This window comes from Aythya fuligula, chromosome Z, assembly GCF_009819795.1.
Source record: "Aythya fuligula isolate bAytFul2 chromosome Z, bAytFul2.pri, whole genome shotgun sequence".
In the NCBI taxonomy this organism is placed as follows: domain Eukaryota; kingdom Metazoa; phylum Chordata; class Aves; order Anseriformes; family Anatidae; genus Aythya; species Aythya fuligula.
This window is the reverse complement of record NC_045593.1, coordinates 44,357,206-44,379,492: the sequence shown is the minus strand read 5'-3', so window position 1 is coordinate 44,379,492 and position 22,287 is coordinate 44,357,206. Positions and strand designations below refer to the sequence as shown.

Here is a 22,287-nt window from a genome sequence, read left to right as displayed (position 1 = left end):
ACTTTTAAAGCATGTCTGCATCAGATATAAATGCTGATTATCATTATTTTAGAAGTTCATTAATTCTGGGTTGAAGATTAATTTGTTCTGGTGTTGTTTCAGAATGATGATATTGAGACTGATATTAATAAACTGAAGCCTAGACAGGAATTGGGACGACCTTTAGAAGAATTGAAAATGTATGAGAAATTTTTCCCAGAACTTTCAGAAAACTTTCAGGTAAAGTATATGATTTCCAATGCAGTCCTCATCATGAAAGAGTTGACTCTGAAGCACAGTTTGATGCTTTTGTTTTGAGTGGATAGCTACTCCAGCAAAAAAAAAAAAAATAAATAAAAAAGGGGACACAGTTTGCAGTTCTAGAGGTACACATAGGGTTGGTGTTTAGGGAGTTGTTTAGTTTAATATCGTGTGTTGCTTTAATATTGAGAGTAGAATGGTATGACTTGATAATTTTTTCTTGATAAACTACTTGTTTGTTGTTTTTATGCTTTTTTTTTTCTCTTTTATATTTTAAGGACTGTGACCTAGTCTCCAAGGAACCAAAGCCTTTTGTACCTGATGCAAATCTGGGTGGACCTATTGTTGTTCCTACAGCAGGAGAGGAGGTCTCTGCTGAAGCAAACCTCTCAGTTAAAGGAATTTCTTTGAAGGAGAGTAATTCTTTATTGACAGAAGAATGCAATAGGAGGCCAGCCTTTCTGGAACTACCAAAGAAAGATAGTATCAAAGACAGTAGTTTACTTCAGCAAAATGATCAAAGGAAGCTGCTTCCATCATGCCAGTGTCTAAGCCAAGAAATTGTCAAAGGCTTGGACAGAATCAGCTTGCAGAACAGTACAAAAAGTGATCAGTATTATGCAGGGTGTGTAATAAAGAAGGAAAACAAAGCTAGCCTTACCCCACTTGCATGTAGTAAAACTTGTGAACATGTTTCACCTTGTGGAGGTAGTCTTTTTGAAGGGTCATCTGTCCACCTGGGAAAACTCTGTTGCACTGGAGTGGATTCGGAGGAGGAGGATTCCAGATCTAGTTCATCAGGGGAACAAGTAGTGCTTGAAGTTTCTGATGTATCGCCAGTTCATGACTGTGATCTCTATATTGAAATGGTGAAAAACACAAAATCTATTCCTGAATATTCAGAAGTGGCCTATCCAGATTATTTTGGCCATATTCCACCCCCATTTAAAGAGCCTATTCTGGAAAGGCCTTATGGAGTGCAGAGGTGAGTTACTGTATGCCTTTTGTTCTTATTGTCTCCCTTGAAAAGTAATCTTTTACATGCCTGTTAATCTTAGCCTATACAATTTTTACCTTGGCATCTAAAACTGCTTTAATTGAAAAACAATTTGAAGGTAAGTGAGTAGGCATTAATCAATGCAAAGCCCTAAATAAGAAGAGAATCAGAATCTTTGCAAATTCTCATTCAGTAATTCCAATTTCTAAATACTAAGTTTACTTTGTAGTCTTAATTTCTGTCCCTGTCATCCCCCCCATATATATCTTTTGGTTTTTATTTAAAACCAAACCAAACCAAACCAAAACCCAACAACATAAACAAAAAGCTCCACAATGCTTTAACACTTCATAAATCAGAAAAAAAAGCTAGAGATGTAATGCTTTCTAACTTAACTGTTCAACTACAGAATATTTTACTTAAACAATGAGTTGCAGTGTATTTTATCAGTCAAAAAAATGAGAAGTCTGAGAGCTTGTGGACATAAGGGTGTATCAACAGTATTTCCCCTTGAAGCTTTTTATTGGGTGCTTCTCTGTGTTGTCTGTAAATAAGTGCAAATTTGCACAAATAAGTACAAATTCTGGTGTACATGAATGGAATTCCTTCTATTTGTATTAGAGGAACTGTAAAAGCACTGAAGAGACTATGTGCTAGACTGCTCATGTGTTCAGCATTAGTATTTTTTCAGTTAAGATACCTGAATGTTCCCCTTAGGTCTTATCAAATATTAATAGTTGATAGTTGAAAGGTACTTCACTTTTTCACATTCCTGTGCTACCAAAGCTATCTTTCAGCAAAATGCAGTGGGAAAAAATTAAAATAATACTTTTTAAGTATTTGGTTTTAATGTTTGCAATGTAACAGAACAACTGCTAAGGATGTAGTCTGTATTAGATCTGCAAAATGACACAGAATAAGCATGTCAACATAACCAATTATTTGTTTGCTGAGATTTTCATTATTAAAAAATATTGAATGTCACTGGTAGTCATTTGCAGAGATAGTATGAAGAGCTGGCTCATGAGTAAAATTAAGCTACTGTAAAGACAAAAAAAGTTTTTGCAAGAAGTAGTGGTAGTAGATCTTGTCACTTGCTTAATTATTGTTTGAATGCTGTCAGTGTCATACCCATAAATTTAACCACTTTCAAGAGATTGTTCATATTTACATTTAGTTATTGATTACGATGATAAAGAGATTAAGTGTCTTTAAAACTAGGCAGTAGAATTGAAATATTTCAGCTGATTCTCAGACCTGTCATAAAAAGGTGGTCTTTCTGATGAAATGAACAAATATTAAAATACTAATGGCATAATATATGTACTATTACTAGAAAGCTAACCAGTGTTAAAGAATGACCTTCCCCATATGCTTATTTTTAAGGTAGATTCAGTTTATCTGCAGATGTGTTGATTTCTGATGCAAGACTAAGAACTGCGTTTTAAGAAAATCATGCAGATCTTCATGTAGGGTTTTGCAGTACTTAATCATTCTGAATTTTCCTGAGCAACATTATATTGAATGAAGTCTCTAAAAACAAATAAAATTTGTCATTCCATTGCTCATTCTTCTTAGAAATAAAGCACCGTATTAAACTCTGCCTTTTGACAAACAAACCTACTTGTGAGGTTGTACATAAAGCAGATCTCTAAACTGTGAAGGTAATTCTTGATGATATTTGTTTTAGCTTTAAAATGCTTTATTTTTGTTGGGGTATATTATCTATGTTGGAAATATACTTCAGCTCATCCGTGAAACAAGTATGAAATTTCACCTTCCAATGCTAAGCTTGAATCAAAAATCTCATGTAATCTTTCTAAGATATGCTGTTCTAAGAACTCAGTTTTCTGGAAAGGGCTTGGTCTTGTTATTGCAATGTAACAAATTTCTGAGAAAGGAACCTGTTTGAAGAGGCCTTAATCTTTTTAGGAATTTTAAATTTGCAGAAAGGTGTTGAAAATGAGTTTGGTAGAGGACATGGGGAAGCTTTTAAGTCTTTTGGAAATTAGTGTCCAAATTCTTTTGGCATTCAGTGGGATTTATGTTCTCTTCACTGTGTGCAGTTAGTTACTGCTTGTCAGCTACGTCTTCTTTGGAAAACAATGTGTTGCCTTAATCCGTTGCCTTAATGCCATCTGATAATAACAGAAGTCTTCTTTATTTTTCTACTATTCAGAAAAGAAAAATATTACTTAATTCAATTCTCTGTGAATTAGGGATTCAATACTGACTTTTTTCTATTCCTTATTTTTTAATTTTTTTTTTCTGTACACTTTAATATTTTCTAATCCTCTATTAGAAGTGATCATTAGGTAAATCAGGATCCACAAAAAATGGCCTAAAAACACAGAGTTTTGTGTCAACAGTATTTTTTTTTTTATTTTTTTTTAATTATCTTAAAATAGATTCTCCTATCTCTCGATTTTTTTTTTTTAGTACCTGAAAATACCCACTACAACTTTGCCTTTTAGTGTGCATCTTGAATACCATTTGTTTATTCTTTTTTGTGTTTTCAATATCTGATATTTATTAATGGATTTTACTCTGGCACAACTCTTGTGATAGTAGAAAGTATTATGACGCTTTGAAACTGAAGCACGCTGAGAGTTAATGATTTGTGTAAGATCGAAAATCCGTAGTTCTGCCCTGAACTGAACTTGGTGAAATAGGTGGTGGTGAGTCAGCATTTTTACAGTTCTGTCGGTATGGTGGGCTTGTGACTTGCTTACTTTTCAGTTGCTCTTAATTTAATGAGGTCCTAAAGTTCTGTGTTTACCTTCTCTTCCTCATTTGTCAACAATATTTATCTTAATTAAATGGACAGTTTCCAGCCTGAACATTCTTTACAACTCTGTTCCTGTATTCTTCATTGTTAATCTGCCTCCTTTTCTTCTTATTGCAGGTGCTGTGCAAGCTTTTCCACACAGCTCTGCCACTATATTTCATTCTTGAACTGCAAAACATACTTACTTTTCCAAACCAGGACCTAGATACTGCCAGTTGTGCAATGGTTTTATGATCTGGATAAGCATACAGCTGGCATTTGGCTGACATCACCAAATTCATTCTTATTTGTTACCTAGTCGATAAATGAACGTAGATCTCCAGAGGTGAAAAGCTAGTGCACTAACACACTCACTGCACGACCTACTCTCTAAAACTCTTTAATTTTAGTTATGATAGGACTCAAGTGAGTTACTAATACTATGAAGTGCTGTCCTAGATTAAAGCATTAACAAAAGTAATGTTTGAGTAATTCCTGCTACTACTATACATTATGAAATGGTACTTTTTTATTTTATTTACATAAGATAAAACCCAGTGGGTTGTGTGCATGAAAACTCAGTTCCCTCACATACAGATGTTGAAATCAGTCAGCTGTGAATGCAGGTGTTTAAAATGAAGTACACCTATAATTCATGCACATAAGTGGGGATGAGGCTGAGGTCTCTTTGAAAATCTGTCCCCTGTCTTCATGTTAATGTTAGTTTTCTTTGTTGTATGAGGTAATTTCTCTTTTGTAATTGGAAGCAGTATACAACAATTTAAATGTTCATTCTTCTTTTATTTTAGGACAAAAATCTCACAAGATATTGAAAGACTAATTCATCAAAATGACATTATAGACAGAGTTGTATATGATCTTGATAATTCCAGGTAAGTTTTTACCCCACTGAAAACAATACTCAAATAATAGCCTAAGCCTATTCTCTTTCTCCGTTATATGATCTGGACTTTTAAAAGCGGCAGCGTTATGATAGACTTCACTAAAAGTTTATTTTAAAGTAATGTTGTTTCTGCTATTCAAGATATATTTGTGGAAATGTTCAAAATAATTTCTAAGTTAACAAATATGGGCTAAAATTAACCTAATGAGTTTGTTTCAGTCAAATCTGTTTTACTTATTGGCCCCTTTTTTTTTTCTTTTGTACCCTTAGTTGGTCAGTGCCAGAGGAAGCAGATGTTTTGAAGTTTAATTCCAAGTTCGAATCTGGAAACCTACGTAAAGTTATTCAAATCAGAAAGTAAGATATTTCAGCTTTTCTTTTTACATGCAAGGCTTTTCATTTCTGATTTTTTTTAAAAAAGATTAATTTGTTTTTGTTAATCTTCAGAAACGAGTACGATCTAATTCTGAACTCAGATATAAATAGCAATCATTATCATCAATGGTTTTACTTTGAAGTCAGTGGAATGAAAACAGGCATTGGTTACCGGTTTAACATCATCAACTGTGAAAAGTCAAACAGTCAGTTTAACTACGGTAAGATATATTTCCCATACTTTGAGAAGAAATATGTAGAAAAAGCTCTGTACTAGACAACTAAGCTGCTTCCTTTCCTCTCCCCCCTTAAGCCTCCTGGGGACTGGTATAGTTGTGTTTTCTTACAGATCGGATTTTTAAAATAGCATTATTAGAGAATGTTTTGACAAGCTTCGGTAAAAAGAAAAAAAAAAATCTTAAAACAGTGGCTGTCAGTTTTTAAAATTTTGTGTTGTGAGTGAAACCACGTTTCTGGTTGAAGAATGTTACTGGTGGCTGCAGCTAAAATTTGTGTTAAGACTGTTGTGGGGATGACACCACCAAAGCCTGTTGACCTGCACAGGTGGAGGAAAATGGCAGCTAATGTCTTTAATCCCTTTCTGAACAAAGGTGTATTTTCAGAAGTGAAAGTAGGTGGACACCTTCTCAGACAGCTTTGTGTTACTGATAGGAAGAGAGGTGCATTGTGTTTGAGAAGGAATCTGAAGTCTCCTCTGAACTTATGTGCTTTGTAAATGCACAAAACCCCTGTAGTCTCTACCTATTACTGTTTCATGGTTGTGCCTCATCCAAAAATATTGGCTTACCTGATACACCTTTATTCTATTTGTCTGGATTTCAGGTATTCAGTGTAAAAACTTTTTTTTCTTCTTTTTTTTTTTTTTTTCTGATGGATATTCTAGAATTCTTCCTTTTAGTCATTTGTAGAGGAGAAAGAGAAAATCCCTTCTCCCACTCATCCTCAGACACTTGGGATAGAGTAACATCGTATTAGTCTTTGTCATAATTTATAATTCACATTGGTAGAATCCAGGAATACCCAAGTAGTTTAACCAGTAGTAAAATGCTTTTAAATTCTGTTTTCACCAGTTACCTTAGATCTTCATTCATATGTTTCAAACACTTAGTAGTTACTTTTTTTAAGTATATTGATTGAACCAGTCAATATATTTGACTAATTACCTAAGTAGCAAATACTGTTCAATTAAGATATATAATTTTCCATTCCAACTTGATACGAAGTATTCAACTTAACTATATTCTTCCAAAAATATAAACTGTTACTGTAAAAAAAAAAATAAAAATATCATTCTGAAACATCAGTTACTTTTACAGCTATTCACGTGAATGGATAATAGTTTTTTGTTTTTTGTTTTTTTTAAAAAAAAAACAACTTTTTGAAGCCTTTTTATATAGGTGAGTTGGATAGAGTAGAACCCTAGATTTTCGTGGATTATTATTTGTGCTAACCACAGCTTTCGCTTACACATTTTGTTTTCACCTTGTGTAGATCTGATTTTTTTAATTTGCTGTTTTCTGAAAACAAGGAGGAAGGACAGTCTTTTGTGACCTGATTGAAAAAGAATGTATAGAATGTATAATATTCAGATATTTATACAAGTGTACTCTTTGATGGTAAATGAGCATAGCTAGTTTGGAGACTCACATAAAAATGTTGATGTGGTCCATTACTTATAAGATTGCGACGTTTAAGGTTAAGCATTAAAATGAGATGCATTTTTTCCTTGAAGGCATGCAGCCCCTTATGTATTCTGTTCAGGAAGCATTAAATTCTCGACCATCATGGACTCGTGTTGGGACAGATATTTGTTACTATAAGTAAGTACACCTGTCAAACATACACCAAAGCTTTTACTGAAGATTAGTGTAAGTAGAATTTTTAAGGAAAAATGTTTGGTATTAACTTTTAATAATTACATTTTAGTGGTTTGGTTTTGAACACATTTTTCTTCCTCAGCTGTAGAGAATGACACAAGTGACAGATGTTGGGTGCTTTTTTTTTTTTTTATTAGCACACAGCAAATGTAGTTCATCTTTCATTACATATTGCTGGAGAACCTTTTTATGGAATGTGCAAATACCTGTTTACTGAAATGTTAATAGTGATTTCCAGTAATATTGATAAAGTGGTGTTCGTATTTAGTCTGTTTTCTATTTAATCATGCAATCATTGTAGAGCAATCATAAAACACAGGATGAGAAGGTAACAGCATATCCTTGTGTTACCCTTCTGGTCAACAGTTGCTTACTTCCTTTTTTTGTTTGTTTGTGTACTCGCATCTTCCTGATGTGCATGCATGTGTATCCCTACTGTGATGAAGTATCTTACAGATGGTGGGAAAGAGTGCATTTAACCTGGATGAAAAGGGAAGAGAAATACAGTCCCTAAAAATTTTCTTGCTCTTATAATGTGGTTCAGAAATAATCAACGATACTGAAAAGTATTCTAGTATGTCTATTCACTTCACTTTACTCTTAGGAATCATTTTTCAAGAAGTTCGATTGCTGCTGGGGGTCAGAAAGGAAAATCTTACTACACGATTACGTTCACAGTGACTTTTCAACATAAAGATGATGTCTGCTACTTTGCTTACCATTATCCATATACATACTCAACTTTAAAGGTGAGAAGATTACAATCCATTACAAAGATCAATATTTACACATTTAGAGAATGTGATACAGAAGCATTCGTGATTGATTTCTTTTTACTTCTTTCTGTGGAGTTCAAAATGCTGCTTGAAATTGAGGATTATAAAACATTAGTACTTAGAATGGTGATGTGTAGGTTGTTATAAAAAACAGTAACTGGAAAAATAAATGCATCCTTTCAGGCTAAAAGTTTTTTTCTGAGAATCACAATTCATAATTGTCTGGAAAACTACTAATTGAATTTTATTTATTTTTTTATTTTGAGTCAAATGACTCATATCCTGATGATGTATGTATACCTTTTCATAACAGATCTATCAAAGTTACAATTACGTAAGATAATCAGGGACATTTTCAGGATAATGAATTACCTGAAAAGGGTATTGTAAAGTACCAAGCAAAACTTGGTTGGAATTTCAAGTGGTTGTTTTTGTCATAGTATTAAAAATACGCTTGGGGATTCAGTGGCTAGTATGAAACTGTGTTGAGCAAAGCTTTTTACGAAGGAGTGTTCTCTCCCTGATGGCAGTTTATAAGCAGCTGCTGCCTCCAACAGCTTTGAGGCCTGGGGTTTCTGCCTAACCAGCTGCTGGAGCCCAGCTGAGGGACCCAGGGGTCTCTGTCCCAGGTTGATGGATGTGGCTGCTGCTTCCCTGTTTGCAGGTTCAGTCAGTAGTAGCAGTAACCTAGATAGAGACAGACTGACACCCATCTCCCCACCCCCCAGTGTCACAGCTACACAGACTGGCACAGACAAGGTGCTGCCTTCAACAGCCCTCATTTAACATTTCCAATACTTACTTTAAACCTAGTTTCAAGTCTCTTTCCTTCTCTCCAGCTGGTAAAGACTGCTGATCCAAGTGAGAGCATCCCCCTTCCCTGGATTCACAAGCATGCACACGTCATGGGGTGCTGCTATGGCCCATCTGTCCATGCAATCCCCTGCCTGATCCTCATCCCTCTTACCTGCTGTAGAGGCCTTCTGCTTGCAGGCTAGTCCAGATGGATGCTTACTGGCACATGGGTGCACACGCTCATCTGGCAGGCACTCTGCCTCGTGGTGCCTCCCAAAGACCAGCATGACTCTGCCTGCTTGGTAACCCTGCCTGGACCTGGGTCCTCAAACTTGCTGGCTAGTCCAACTAGCTTTCTCCAAAGCTTTGCCTGTATTTTTCCAGGCCCACCAGCCTAATGCCTGGAGACATTTGATCTTGGCCATTGTTTCTATTATATCTTGTTTACCAGCTTTGTCTCTCTCTCGTTCCTGGTTATTGCTTCCCCCTTTACTTGTTATCTTCTGCACTGAAAAGGTCCCTGATCAGGTAACCTTAGTGAATCACAGGCACTCACTTTCCACGTACCCTTACAGTTTCATTTGGTAGAAAAGGAAGAAATCTACTCTCTGTTCCTTCATTTGCCTCAAAGCAGTTGTAACAGCAGGCCATATAAAGAAAAGCAGTCAGTTTGTTAGAAATACAGAGAGTGGTATTTAATGGTCAAAAGTACCATGGGAGCTTTAATACTGTTTAGAATGACAAAAAGAAAGAAGGATTAAACAGGACACGTGGAATAAGCTGTCATAAACGATTGCAAAACATTTGATCTGTATTTTTTTTTGTCATTATTTTGGGGATGAAGATGCATCTTCAGAAGTTGGAATCTATGCACAACCCTCAACAGATATATTTTCGACAAGATGTTCTCTGTGAGACCCTGGCTGGCAACAGTTGTCCCTTAGTCACTATTACAGCCATGCCAGAGTCAAATTACTATGAACATATCTGTCAGTTTAGTAAGTATGATTTTTCTTTCTCATCAATTGAAAAGAATGGAAAAACATCTCTTTATGAAAAAAAAAATAGTATTAACCACTGTGCATTGTAAAAGTAGCAATGTAAATAGAGTAAGATTAATGAATCACATTAGAGGAGAAGGTTGTTCATATTCAGGATTTGTTTTGTATTTAAAAATACTTGTGGTAGTCAAGGATATTTATAAGTGACTTTTTTTCTTTCAAATATTAAGTAAGTTGCTAGATATTTTTGCATGTAGCATTTTGCAGACAATACACCTTGGAAAGGGGTACCTGAGTTCTGAGTTCCTTTTTTGTCTCCAAAAGTTCAGCATATTTGTTTGTCAAAAAAAAATAAATCTTTCCCAGAGCTAAAGATAGAGTCATGTGTAAGCTACTGTGATTTGAACTGCACTTTGGTCATAACAGCATTCTATTTTATTCTTCCCTGCTACAAGTTTTGTCTATTGAAAAAAAAAAAAAAAAAAAAAGCATCAAACTTGTCAGATCGTAATCACCAGCTCAAGCTGGTTATGCTCATGTGTCTTGGATTGAATTTAAAGCTCAGTTGTGAGAATTCTGTAATTAGCAGTCCTTGTAACAATATTCTGGCAAGCTGTATCAAGAATTCCCCATTTATGTGAATATACTGAAAAATAACTCCCAAATAATCTATTGTGGTTTGTAATAAAAGAGGCTGTCTTTTCCTCTCTTCAATTAACAGACTGCTTAATTAGCTTGAGTCTTATTTTGCAACTTTTGTGCATGCTTCTTTTTAGGGAATCGTCCTTATATTTTTCTGTCTGCTCGTGTACATCCTGGAGAGACTAATGCAAGCTGGGTTATGAAGGGAACACTGGAATATCTTATGAGCAATAACCCAAATGCCCAAAGTTTACGAGAATCTTATATTTTCAAAATTATTCCCATGCTCAATCCGGATGGTGTCATCAATGGAAAGTAAGCATAAGTTTACTTACAGATACTTGACCTCTAATACAAAGTCTTTGAATCTGTTATTAAAAAAAATAAAAAAAAATCTAAACTAATCCCAAAACATAAACATATTTAACAAAAGAAGTATTTAGTATGAAGAAAATTACTTAGGAAATTTCTAGACCTTAGTTTTCCATTTTTTGGCTTTCCAAGGTAGGTGCAGTTGTTTCAGGAATTCAAACTTTATAAATATATGTTCATTTTTTATGGTTGATTTGATATCATTTTAATTGTCTCTCTGAACTACTAGAGAATACTACTGTTCGCAGTCTCGGATAGGTATAGAATGGTATATGATACCACAGCTGCTTCTAGAAAAAGTATGACAAGTTCATATTTATCATGAAAAGTAAGTTCTTATATCTGATACAGCTTTTTATATAGTTCTCCCTTTTTTTTTCCTGTGTTTTTTAGAAGGATGTTATGGAAATGGCTGTGTCATCAGGTGTTATTAAAGGGGAGAACTATATTAGGTCAGTAAGAGAGTATCCTGAATTTATGATAGCTTAATGGCAATACTTTCATTTACTACTACTTTTCTTACTAAATCCAAGGAATATTTCAGAACGCTTTGACACTGCAATCAATAAGTATTCAGCAGTCTATATTGGTTATAGGGAGTTCTCATAAAATGGAAATTCCAGTATGGTGAATCTGCACTTCTTTCTTACCTAGTTATGAGTAGTATTTTAGAAGTTTTTCCAAAAAAAAACAACAATAAAACACATTCAAACCAATGATAGATTTGAGTAGAACCCTCTCTTTATATACATAAAAATACGTACGACCTGAAAACCTGGAATTAAATCATTCAGACTATAAGTGAAGGTTTAACACAATTTAAGAGAGTTAACAAATCTGTCCAATCAGACACAATTAAAAAAGAAATGTACTGAAAATGACTGTACAAATGTGAATTTCTGCAACCTAAACAGTTCTTACTGAAAGTTTGCTGAATACAGAGATGATTTTTGTTTCCTTATTTTCGTAATAGCTGGCTGTCTCCTGATGACTTCACATTGAAATCTTAGATTTCTGGTTGACATTAGTATTTGTTACAGAAGTCAACACACCAAAACTGTAAAGATACCATATGTTTGAAGTTACTGATTTTGAACTAGCATTTAAATAAAATCACAAGCTTTCAGTTTCAACAGCACATACGCAAGATAACAATTAAATTAATATGAGAAGCCACTTCTGATTTATTTTTACGTTTTCTGTAACATGGCTTAAAAATAAAAGCTCAAATATTTCTATACATTTCTATTAATCACAGTGTTACAAAACTGAAGTTTATTTCTTACCAGGCTGTTCCAAAGAAGCAGTGGTAACAACTAAAACTTCAGGTTGGGGGGGAAGCTTATTTAAAAGTATTCAGATAATACAAACATATTATCATGTGTTTTTCCTTCTTCCTCTGCAATAGCCACCGTTGCTCTTTAAGTGGAGAAGACTTAAACAGACAGTGGCAAAATCCAAATCCAGATCTGCATCCCACCATTTACCATGCTAAAGGCTTACTGCAATATTTGGCTGCTATTAAACGTTTACCACTGGTGAGTATGTCTGTATAAACAATTCTGAAGCTTTTAAACTTAGCTGTTCTATAAAACAAACATTTTCATAAAGTCTTACAACATATCACACTTAAAAATTTGACTTGGTGAAATGAGCTTTTGCAGATTTCTAAGTCTGAATTTGTTTTTATTGTTAGGGTGGAGGGTTAAATCCTTCCATAGAAGAATCCTGCCTTTTCTTCATAATGCAAAAGTTTATCATATAGAGAGTTTTGTTTGATATTTTTTTTGAACTTTCAACAGTGAAAATATAAATACAATAGAAGGATAAATGAAGATTTTTAAAATTTATGTGCCTTGGCTTTATAGTGGTATATGGTTAATTGTAGGTTTACTGCGATTATCATGGCCATTCACGTAAAAAGAATGTATTTATGTATGGCTGCAGCATCAAAGAGACAATGTGGCACACAAATGTTAATGCTGCCTCTTGTGACCTAATGGAAGACCCTGGTTATAGGGTAAGTTTGACATTAATACCTTTTTCACTTGGCATGCATTTGGAATATGCCTTTCAAATAACTTCCTAGTCTTATTCTGTGCACACAGTGTCTTCATAGCATAACCAGACTTATTTGGAATGATCGCTTTTAGTTCATCTGTGTATGTCAAAATATTTTGATAGCTTTAAACATCATTTGTATGCTAATACAGCTTAAGAATTTACTGTTAGCAGAGTGCTTAATTTTTTTTCAAATAGCATTGTGTGCTTTTTCTGTTCAACACCTTGAAGCAAATATATGGAAAATATACTTCTGTGCATTTATAATTAGTCAATGGAAAAAAAATCATTTGAGTATGGGAAATAATAGAATAGGGTCAAGAAAATAAGCAAAAATAACAAAATTACCCCGAGAAATACTCATATATATGGAAAAAAGCAAAGTTCCTGTTTTAAAAACATGTAGTTATGAGGCATTTACCCCTAATACACAATTAATTTACATGAGCAACATCCACTGTATTATATAACCTTTTAAAAATTCATAAAATAAAATTCAAAGAATTATGTGATAATTTATTCTGTGTAGCTCCACTGCCGCCATGTGGCAATTAGAAATATGTGCAACCTAAAATATCCAAACAGCTTGTGTTTTCTAAGGAGATGCAAACTTGGAAGGACTTGTGGGTGATGTGATGGTTGGAAGCTGTCTTGAGCATGACAATTATGAGATGATAGGGTTTTTGATCTTTGGTAAAGTAAGGAAGGTGGTTAGCAGAACTGCTGCCTTGGATTTCCAGAAGGCAGCATTTGGTCTATTTAGAAACCTGTCTTGGGAGTGGTTCTGAAAGGCAAAGGAGGCCAGGAAGGCAGGACCTTTTTCTTTAAAGATCAGCCTGGCTTCTTCAGGAACTCAGCAAGGAAAAGAGTTCATGAACTCTGGAAGGAGTGGACGGCTCATGAGGACTATAGAGCTTGTTGCCTAATTGTGCAGGGAGAAAATTGGAAGGGCCAAAGTCCAACTGGAACTCAATTTGTATAGTGCAGCAAAAGACAATAAAAAGTGCTTTTATAAATACATGAACATTGAAAGGAAGATTAGGAGAATCTGCATCCTTTATTGGATGGAGACTTCAGTAATTTACCAGCAGTCTTAGCTAACCATGATGGATGCAGTTGACTGGAAATTAGCAAATGTGACTAACCTACAAGAAGGGCAGGTTTTGGCCCCTTGCTATATGAAAGATGTTGAGGTGCTGGAGTGCATGTAGAGTAGAACAACAAAGCTGGTGAAGGATCTAGAAAACAAGACATATGAGGAGTGACTGAGAGCACATGAGTTTTATAGTTTGGAGAAAAGAAGGCTGAGGGGAGACCTCGGCTCTCTCTACAGCTACCTGAAAGGTAGTGAAAGGTTGTAACAAGCAGCGTGTCAGTTCTTTTCTCAGGTGAGGAATGATAATCCTGTCATGGAAATGGTCTCAAGTTGCTCCAAGGGAGGTTTAGATTAGATATTAGGAAGAATTTCTTCACAGAGAGGGTAGCAAAGATTGGAACAGGTTGTCCAGGGAAGTGGTAGAGTTCACCATCCCTGGAGCATTTAAGAGGCATGTGGACCTGGCACCAAAGGACATGATGGGACCTGGTAGGTCAGGCCATCTTGAAGGTCTTTTCCAACCTAGATGATTCTATGATTTTCCATAGCTGTAATGTGAACAGCTTGAACTTTGATTCATAATCTTGAGGTTAATTGTGTGCTTAGTGCTTTGCAGAATATGGATGAATTTTATGTGTTAATAAAATTGTGCCTGTTAGGTCTGCAGGTTGGATTGTTGGAACAGTTCAATATCTGAATTATGCTTCCTTAACTATAAGGGTTGTGTAGGACACGTAATTTAAGCAAAGTTATCTGGGTGAATTAGAAGGAGATAGTGATCACCTGAAGAATTCCTCATTCCTATACACTTAACTAATACTTCATTTTAGGAACTGCGTCTGAAAAATAGGATTTAAACAAGTAGGAAGTTACGAACCTGTTGTCATTTGAGCCTCCTGGGCTTAAATAAGTCCAGCTGGCAAAGTCTTTTTAATTATTACTCTTATATTAATTTAAACTACAGACAGATTGTCTGATGACAGTTTGTGATTTAATGTTTTCTCTTCCCTTCCTTTTGTAAATGGAATAAAGAATCACTGTCTCTTTCGGATTATTGTCTTGCAGACACTCCCTAAGATCCTGAGTCAAACTGCACCAGCATTCTGTATGGGCAGCTGCAGCTTTGTAGTGGAAAAGTCCAAGGAGTCAACAGCACGAGTTGTTGTCTGGAGAGAGATTGGAGTACAGAGGAGCTACACCATGGAAAGCACGTTATGTGGATGTGACCAGGGTAAATACAAGGTAAGAAAGTGTATCAGTTAAAACTGCTCTTGCTTTATAATTTCTACCATTTGCATTGGTATCCTGGTCTATAACCCCACTTGCTTGCTTGCTTACCTTAGACTTCTAAAACTGCTCTAAGATCTCTGTACTGTAAAGTTGGTGAAATGACATTATTTGCAATATTACAAGTTGCATAACAGTCTTTGTCTGTCACTTAAAACACATCATTGTATGCCATGCTTATGGGCTGTTTTAACAAGCTTACTGTTAATTATTGCTTATAGCACAAATGAATGCATGTAATTAAAAAATTCAGAGAACTGTTCTTTCCAGTAGATTATTCAGATTGGGTGGTAATAAATGCCAATACTAGAATAAAAAAAATCCTTCACATGTGGCAGTTTTAGACTTCACCATGGCAGTTACTGGTTCTTCAGAAAGTATTTAGTACAGAATTTTTGTAGATCAAGAAATAAATTTAGGAAGCAAAACACTTTCATATTGTCTTAACAACACTATTAAGTGTGTATCTTTAGGTAAACTCATCATAGCTGTTTCATTTCTAGACTTAGAGCTTTTTTTCAAGTTGTGTCATTCAAACCGTTAATAGGGATGGATGTTTTAAAACAAAACCCGACCCCCCTCACTAGTAGAAAACTTACATCATAAGGAAAAACCTTTGTAGGAAGAAAAGGAAAAAAAAGTAAAAATCCTAACATCAGATCTTCAGCTTCCATCACTGGGTTAATTGTGGCTAAAAGTTGAAGCAAGTTTGTAAAGTGAACGTTCAGAGAAGTCACATCTTCCTCTGCTTCAAAACGGAGTTTAGAAGACTAAACTCTTTTATACTCAAGAAAATGTGACCAGAAGCCACAGATAAGGTGCTTGACAAAATGAGAACCAGAAGGCTGGGACAAAGAAGGAGGAGGAGAAAAAAGGGTGTAATGAGGTATATTTACCCATGCTTATCTTTTCAGACAGCAGGAAGATATTTTGGCAGGAATTATAGTAGGTCTGTAACTACTGAATGAGTGCATTAATTTTGTCAATTAACAACAAGCATTCCTGTTATTGTCGGAATATTCCATTACAATTTTCATTGTTCCTCAGATGTTGACATTATGGGGTTTTAAAAAATAACCTATCCAGCTAGTTTGAAACTTCCAGAATATTCTTATAAACATCAACATTCATGGCCTTCACAGTGCTCCTACAGAAAGTTCTTATTGAAAGGTGAATAGAGATGTTTTGTGGACAAACTTTTGAGATGCTTAAGTTGCAAAGCCCTTCAGTGAGGGAGGAAGAAATGGCTGAATTGTGGAAAAATCAGTTACTCTAAAGGGAAAAGCATTCTCCTACATGCTATAAACAAGTTGATGAGATTGAATTGCTGTTCTGTCACTTATTTTGTTTGGAATGAAACAGTTCATGAGGTCTTAGTCATTCTTTGTCATACAGGAAGAACCTTCATTGTTTCTTCACTATGATAATGCTCAGGTTAATTAATGAAATTTGTCTCAAAGGCCAAAGTTACTAGACAGATAAAGGAAAGAGCAACATTTCTGCAAGGAGACTGCCAAAGAGAGAAGAGACTGGGCCTTTTTTCTATGGAGGAAGTGAAGCCAGCAACTCCATGAATGGACTTGTGATATAAATTTGTTTTCATATTTCATATGTTATTTCAAAACACAAAACTGAGTTAAGCTGTTGAAATTCTCTCCTCTACTGCTTGCCACCCCAAAAGACATGACAGTTCAGATCTGAGGGACTGTGTGCTGTGTAAAGGTCTGAAGCGCTTTTCTGCTCTCCTGGCTTACTGTCATCACTGAATTTTGTCAAAGCACAAAGAAGATTACTAAAAAATTTTGTTCTTTTTGAAAGAAATTATGACTCTCTGCCAAAGTTGGTCATCACTTCTTATTATTTTTAATTTTGCTTGGACAGTGATGATGCTAGACTGCGTACAGACAGGAAGGAAGCTGTTTAACTGAAGTTTGCAATTAGGATCGCTGGGCCAGTTATCTCTGGAAGCAAACTCACTTGAACTGCTTGTGTGTTGTTTTTGTAACACATTGAAAATCAGTGCTGCAAATATGGTTTAGCAATCTGTGATTCAAGATACGAAAACCAAAAAGATGAGGTGAAAAGTTGCTCAGTAATCTATGAAGGATAGTTAAGATTCCAGATAAAAGGAAAATTTTGTTACTAAACCTAAAAGTTGAACAGTAATTTAACTAGGAAATCTGTTCCTTTCCTGCTTGGAGATTAATGAGTTTGGTAGTATGACTTAATTTTTAAGTTAATTGAGAAGGCTTTGTTGCTTGGAAATTTTACAATGCACAGAAAAGAAGACTTCAAGAGTCTAAAACAAGGATTTGGTCAACAAACAAAGTTACCACGATCATTCCATCTCTACACTTCGAATTCACAAAAATGATCACATCTTTGTAACCCCTACTTTCTCCAAATCTTAGTACAACTTTTCTATTTAAATACATATTACAGGAAGATTTGTCTCAACTTAAGGTGGCAGCCTGTTGCACCTTCTGTCACACATCTTTGTTTTCGGGTAGGAGAGTACATTGCTGAGAAGAAATATGAAGCCATTTACATGCCGTACTTAGTAAGGAAGACACCAATCAGCTGTAAAAAATATTACTGTCTGCTGTATAGGATAATGACTGTGTAAAATATAAAGGAAAAAGGAAAAAAATTCAGAATTTCAAACAGCCAAAATTCCAAGCATCTTTTTTTTTTTTTTTTTTTTTTTTTTTTTTTTTTTTTTTTTTAAGCTACCTTGAGGTGGCTAAACTTGTGCTTAACAGCAATGTTTGTAGCATATAAGAAACTTAATTTGGCCACAGTTGAAGGTATTAGAGTAATAGTTGAAGGTATTTGGAAGATCAAGAAGCAGAGTACAATCAAAGCTTCAGCAAAAGTGAACTTCATCTCAGTTCTTCAGTGCAATTACAATGTCTTGAAGCAGACTTTGGGTCCCTTGTTTTGTGGAAAGTAAGAGAATTTTCTGATAGATCATTAAGAGTGGATTAAGAAGTTTTATATTTGACAAGTATGTGTTACTGCATTCTCTGCTGATCAAAGAAATGATAAAAGCAAACCTAGACTTTAGCTTAGGCTTTTACTTCAAGCCTATAGGCTCTTCAGTATAGCATGTTCAAAGTCCTGCTTGGTTCACAAGTTACCCATCTCCTATTTGATCCATTTAGATTTCTCTTTAGTTATGTACTGTTTCTGCTGTGCTGAAAATAGCAGCCATGGAATATGCACACGCTATTTATCTTTCTAACAATTGTCTTTGCACTTTATTTCATACTATACTCTTGTCAACTTAAACAGCCACTCCTCTGATACTCTCTGTAAGGAGTCTGCCAACTAACTGTATCTTCTTCAGCAACAGATGTAGACAATGATCGGAAAAGTTTCTGAACATCCAGTTGTGCACCTTAGTAATCTTTGTAACAGTGAGATTACTGTTACACTTCTCCTTCCTCTTCTGCATACTTGTTGCCTCTTGTCCTTAATGTTATTTTAATCTTTTTGGGGCAGGGACTGTGTCTTCCTGTGATTAGCGTAGTGGAGCCCCAGCTATGATTGGGGTCTTCGAATGTTACAGATGTGCAAACAGATAACAAAACATAAACAAAAATTTGGCCTCTGTGGATAAGGTACTGCACTGGGAGTGAGGAGAACTGATTTCTGTTCCCAGCGGGGTCAGTGACATGCTGTGAGACACTGTGCAAATCGCTTCAGCCCTCTCTGCCTCCATTTCTCCATCAATAAAATGAGGATAATTCTTCCTTTATTAATAAAGTGCTTTGAAACCTACAGCACAAAAGCACTATAAAAGAGGTAAGTAGTATTATTATTAACAGTAATACTTAGTATCCAATTCTTGTTCACTGATAACAGGTTTCTGTGCCATTTGACAGGAGGATGACACTTTTATAGAATAGTAGGTATTGCTTTAGCTTTCTTGTTACTAAAAGGCACCTTGTTTATGAAGACTACTGATAAAAAGAGAAATTGCAAGAAAAATAAATTCAAGCTTTCCATTTAAGTTTGCATACAGTCAAAACAGAAGTACGTGAAGTATGTGCAAACAGCAATACAATTCTTCTGAGCCTTGCATTTTATAGTACAGCATCAGCGTGGCAACATACAAAGCTTGTGCTCTAGCTTTTAGGTCAAAAAAAAAAAAAAAGGATTCTCTGTTCTTTTTGCTTCATATATTTTCCTCCTGGGTGAGAGCTTGCCACTGTTTCCTGGTTCGTCTGCTTTCCTGCTTGTTTTGTCAAAGCTTCTTTTTAACTACCCATTTCTTTAAGAGGCTTAGAAGAAACAAACTAAACTCTTCCTTAAATTCTCCCGAGAGTAAGAAGTTGCAGAGGGAATATTGAATTAGGTTGTGACGCTGAATATGTTATTGTATATATGGTTCAGTACTGGCCAATTCTGTAATTTTTGAGGATGACTCTGTAATACTGTTCTCTTTTTGTAAAAGAGTTGAGGTCAGAGGTTCTGTCCTTACATAAAGCATTGCTCACTTGCTCACTAAGTCTATAACCTGATGGGACATGTCACATGTGGTCTTGAAGAATAACACAAATTCTACCTCTTCACAGAAGAAAATATCTTATTCAAGTTAGAAAACTGTTGCTTTTGATACTTCAATTTTATGTTTGTCTTTTTTATTTAATAAATGTGTGAATAAATGCTTTCAGAATTAACATGTAACCTCTAACTCATAGGAGGGGAAGAGATACTTGTTTATGTTAAGGAGTAACATTATTTTAAATTCTCGTTTATGTGTTCGACCATGATCAACTTCATTGATATGTTCTAAGTGTGAATTTACTCATTTTGAAGGGACTTTTGTTTGAAAAATCTTGTATTTGAGATACTCTTATTTGAAATTCATTTTTTTAAATTTTGTCTCAACTTTTATAAATAATTTAGACTTATAAACTTGGACATAGTATCTAATCTCTCTCTTCCAATGTAAATGGGTAAAAGTTCTTTTAATATTGATGTGCTATTCGTATTAAATAGGAAGCTCTGAAGAAATGCAGAAGTGTCCAGAAATGTCTGTTTCCCCTTAGAAGACTCAAGTTGTTATTGTCTGTTTTGTTTTGTTCCTGATACTTGTGCTAAGCATTTACTCTGCAGTTCTTAAATGTGTTGTAAATAATAATTGTGCAGTATGTGTGGGTTTATCTGCATGTACCTATTTTATATTTTTTAAATCTTATTTTTAAATTAGGGATTGCAGATAGGGACAAGAGAACTGGAGGAGATGGGAGCCAAGTTCTGTGTTGGCTTACTGCGTTTAAAAAGAATGGCCTCACCTTTGGAATACAACCTACCTTCTAGTCTGCTGGATATTGAAAATGAGTTGATTGAGTCGAGCTGTAAAGTGACAAGGTAGTACGCATTTATTATATTTCCTTTTTTTTTTTTCCAGGTAAAAAAGTTTATTTCTCAAATTAAGTGAAGATTCTCTCAAAAAATGTTATTTCAGTCTTCAGAAAGAATGTTGTTGTGTTGTGACACTTAGTTTTTCAATATACTCAGATTACTCGTACACTATCTTGTTAATTCAATTTCTTCAAACTTTTAAAGAAAGTAGTAATAAAGTCAGACTGTATGAGACTGTATGCTAACATTTGTTGTTGCTAGTATAAATTTTAAGGTCATCAGGGAGTCATTATATGCAGTGGAACCCTAAGTCTCAATTGTCTCTTTCTCACAGCAGTTTTTTTTTAATTTTATTACTGAACACAGTATGAAAAATTTATTTGGACAGACTTGAACTATAGAAGTTGAAAATTACTGTAGGAACTGTAAATTTTTCTTCCAAATATGTTTTCCTCCGGTACAGATACATAAGAGTAGTTTAAGAATTTAAAACAAATGAAATAAGGTTTGTGACACAAAGTGCATTGTACCTGTTCAGTAGCTAGCTTATTATGTTGTCAAACTGTTAAAGCCTTAGATAGGGTTGAAAAACCACACGTATTGTTATATGTTTCCATGCACTTAGTATCCACGTGTATGTGGTAATTGGAGATACACAGGAAACAAATTATTTCAAATGTGTAAACATCTCTTTCTGAAAATGTGGTTGGAGATGAAATAATGTAGAATTACAGATTTAAGAAAAGTATTAGATGAGTTTGGAAAAGAATAAGATTTGTGTGCTATATAATATGTTATCATTAACATACTTTAAGCCAAAAATAGTTTTACAGTGACCTTGGCTATATCTCCAGCTGGGGAAAGTTGGGGTAAAAAAAAAAAAAAAGAACTTACTTTTGCTTTTGTGGAACTAAAATAATAAGGTGCCTAAGACTTTTGAAGCTACACTAATGAGGAATTTGTCTGTAGACTGTGCAGAACTAGCAGAAATATGGGAGAGCATCTGTGGTACCCTGTGGAAGGTAGGGGTGATGTTCAGTTCCAGTATTGAGGCTTGAAAAGATTCCATAGTGCACCTCAGATAAACTCCATGATATTAAAATGTGGAGCAAAGGAAAATGTTCTACACTGCAAAGCTTCTAGGACAGGATTCCAGATAGAGTTCCAACTTTAGTATACAGGAAGTCTTACTACAGCAAGTAAAATGAATTGTTTTGATTATAATTTTCCTCACAAGGCCTTTATCAAAATGAAAAGGAAAACTCAGAGCTGGAGGAGGAGGAAATATGAGAGCTGTTTTCAAACGTAAAAAGCTAAATTCAAGGAATCTATTCTGTCTAGAGAAGACAGGATCAGAAGTAATGGCCTTAAATTTGAAAGGAGAAGATATATATATTACCTACAGTCTATGCTCTCTCTCTCTCTCTCTTTCTATACACACACACACACACACACACACATATATGTGTATGGCAAGCCAATATGAAGTTTTCAGGTAGATCAACGGGGAAAACTGCACGGTTTCCATAGGAGTTTAAGAAAAGTATGGACAGACTTCAGTCCAGAATAAGGGTGGGCATAGCTGAATTGCCTGAATGCAGAGGTATACACTGAAGAGGCTGTGGGTAACTTCAGTAAGTACCATGCTTAAAATATGTCTAATATGCATAGATACGGATTAGTGAAGAGTAACTTTGAATCTC

The 22,287-nt window shown here is 35.0% G+C and overlaps 1 protein-coding gene across 1 annotated transcript in view; it reads left to right on the top strand.

Moving 5' to 3' along the window:
* AGTPBP1 (ATP/GTP binding protein 1) overlaps nt 1-22,287 on the top strand; it is a 59,264-nt gene that overhangs the window by 25,026 nt on the left and 11,951 nt on the right. Inside the window, exons 13-25 of the mRNA XM_032205377.1 lie at nt 103-219; nt 519-1,225; nt 4,814-4,897; nt 5,179-5,265; nt 5,356-5,504; nt 7,037-7,124; nt 7,786-7,930; nt 9,597-9,750; nt 10,530-10,710; nt 12,176-12,305; nt 12,656-12,787; nt 14,990-15,166; nt 20,430-20,590. Coding sequence (XP_032061268.1) covers nt 103-219; nt 519-1,225; nt 4,814-4,897; nt 5,179-5,265; nt 5,356-5,504; nt 7,037-7,124; nt 7,786-7,930; nt 9,597-9,750; nt 10,530-10,710; nt 12,176-12,305; nt 12,656-12,787; nt 14,990-15,166; nt 20,430-20,590 — 2,312 coding nt within the window. The remainder of the gene's footprint in view (nt 1-102; nt 220-518; nt 1,226-4,813; nt 4,898-5,178; nt 5,266-5,355; nt 5,505-7,036; nt 7,125-7,785; nt 7,931-9,596; nt 9,751-10,529; nt 10,711-12,175; nt 12,306-12,655; nt 12,788-14,989; nt 15,167-20,429; nt 20,591-22,287) is intronic.